Below are 1724 nucleotides of genomic sequence, written 5' to 3'. Positions count from 1 at the left end.
ATATATAAAGATATATATATACATACATACATCTGGAACAAGTGGACAAGTGTACACGGCATGAATGGCCTACCATACCTTCCAGTCGTCTATGGTATATCTCACTGTGACTCGTCGTTCGGGGTCTACTTTGCGCACCACTATAAGGCCATGCAATGACTTTTTCTGGAAGTTAAAGCTCGAACATTTCAGCCAGAGACTGGTGTCCATACACCGCTGGTGGGATTTAAGTTTTAGTATTTAGAATCAAGTTTTAGGTTTCGGGTTGGATTTCGGATAAGGGGAGTTTTGGGTCGTTGAGAATGAGATGGATTGACTGCTGGGCCAGAAAAGTGTAGATAAGGGTTGTGTGATGTTTGTATTGGCTTATGTGTACTGCCCAGAAACAGGTATATGAACAACTCAGACATGAAAAACCAAAAATTTGGTTCAGATACGCGATAGCACACGCTCGAGCATAAAGGCGCGTCACTCGAATGCCATATAGACACCGTATAGTTTTAAACAGACCTCCAACGGCCAATCAGATCCAATACAACAGTGGTGATTTAATTATATACCATTCCTCTGAATTTTGAGATCGCACATCCACATCCACATTGACAAATACTGTCTCCAAATCTGCTGCAGCCCAACCTAATTTCTATATCTGATCACGGTACCAGCACACATTTGGACAGCTATCGTCCATACCAAACTGACAGTGTATTTACCCTTAGTTTGCACGTGTGGTTCAAACTACTCTAGTTATACCACACGGACCAGCATAGAACTTCACTTGTCTATCCCATGCTATGCCAATATACTGTCGACGTACAAGTGTCCAGCACAACACGTATATAATAGAGATGCCCTAAGGTACAACAGAGGGTCTGATTGCCCATGCTTGTGCACAAGATGTTACCTGGGCAATGCAACACGTCTCGAGAATAAACCTGTGTGACAGCACAAGACCTGATTGGCATGTACCACTCTAACCAATTAAATACAGCGGTCTCTACCACACATACACACTACACTACACTACACTGCAATACAACACACCTCGGCTGCGCTGCTAGCCCTCCTGCCGGTGTTATCGTAGTTGAATTCCATCCTGTACACTTTCTCTTCGACTCGTTTTGGTGACGACAGGTTAAACAGTTCTTTATTGGGCAGCTTGCTTTCGTTGAGATTTGAGAGATCCAGTTTGTTCGAGAACGAGAAGTTCAGGTCGTCATCCGAGTCAGCCAGTCCATCTGCGCAACTACAAGCACACACCGAAAACAGTGACAACGTATTGGAATTTAGGGTTTTTTGATTTGAGTTTCAAAACTTAGAATTAGTTTTTATAAAGAGAATAGAGAATATATGGCAGACAATTGCCCTAAGTATATGTCAGATGTTAAGGACGAAACCTATGGGGATTCTCTGACAATCATCAGTCATACAGACATACGCACGAAACTCCATGGCATAAAAATCACTTTGCACGGCCATATATTGATTTGTAATAGTGTGTGCTAGAGTGTGTGGTAGATATACATATCATAGTTATCATCACATGTGTAATAAGAACAAGTACGGCCACACCCACATAACCACGCTCATCCACCCCAAAGTAGCGATGTTAACTACTACAAGACCGGTAGTTCAGAAACTCCATACACAAAAAAACAGAAACACACACAAACATACACATACACACACACACAAACATAAACAAACACACACACGCATGTATA

At 42.1% G+C, this 1724-nt stretch overlaps 1 protein-coding gene across 1 annotated transcript; it reads right to left on the bottom strand.

Moving 5' to 3' along the window:
• Positions 1-1044: 1044 nt before the first annotated feature.
• On the bottom strand, positions 1045-1238 carry SARC_15486 (hypothetical protein; the record flags this gene model as incomplete). The annotated part of the gene is made up of 1 exon (XM_014290394.1): positions 1045-1238. A coding segment is annotated over one exon (194 nt), but the record flags the coding sequence as incomplete, so codon positions are not given.
• Positions 1239-1724: the final 486 nt, after the last annotated feature.

This window comes from Sphaeroforma arctica, assembly GCF_001186125.1.
Source record: "Sphaeroforma arctica JP610 unplaced genomic scaffold supercont1.6181, whole genome shotgun sequence".
NCBI lineage: Eukaryota > Ichthyosporea > Ichthyophonida > Sphaeroforma > Sphaeroforma arctica.
This window is presented reverse-complemented; position numbering and strand designations above follow the sequence as displayed.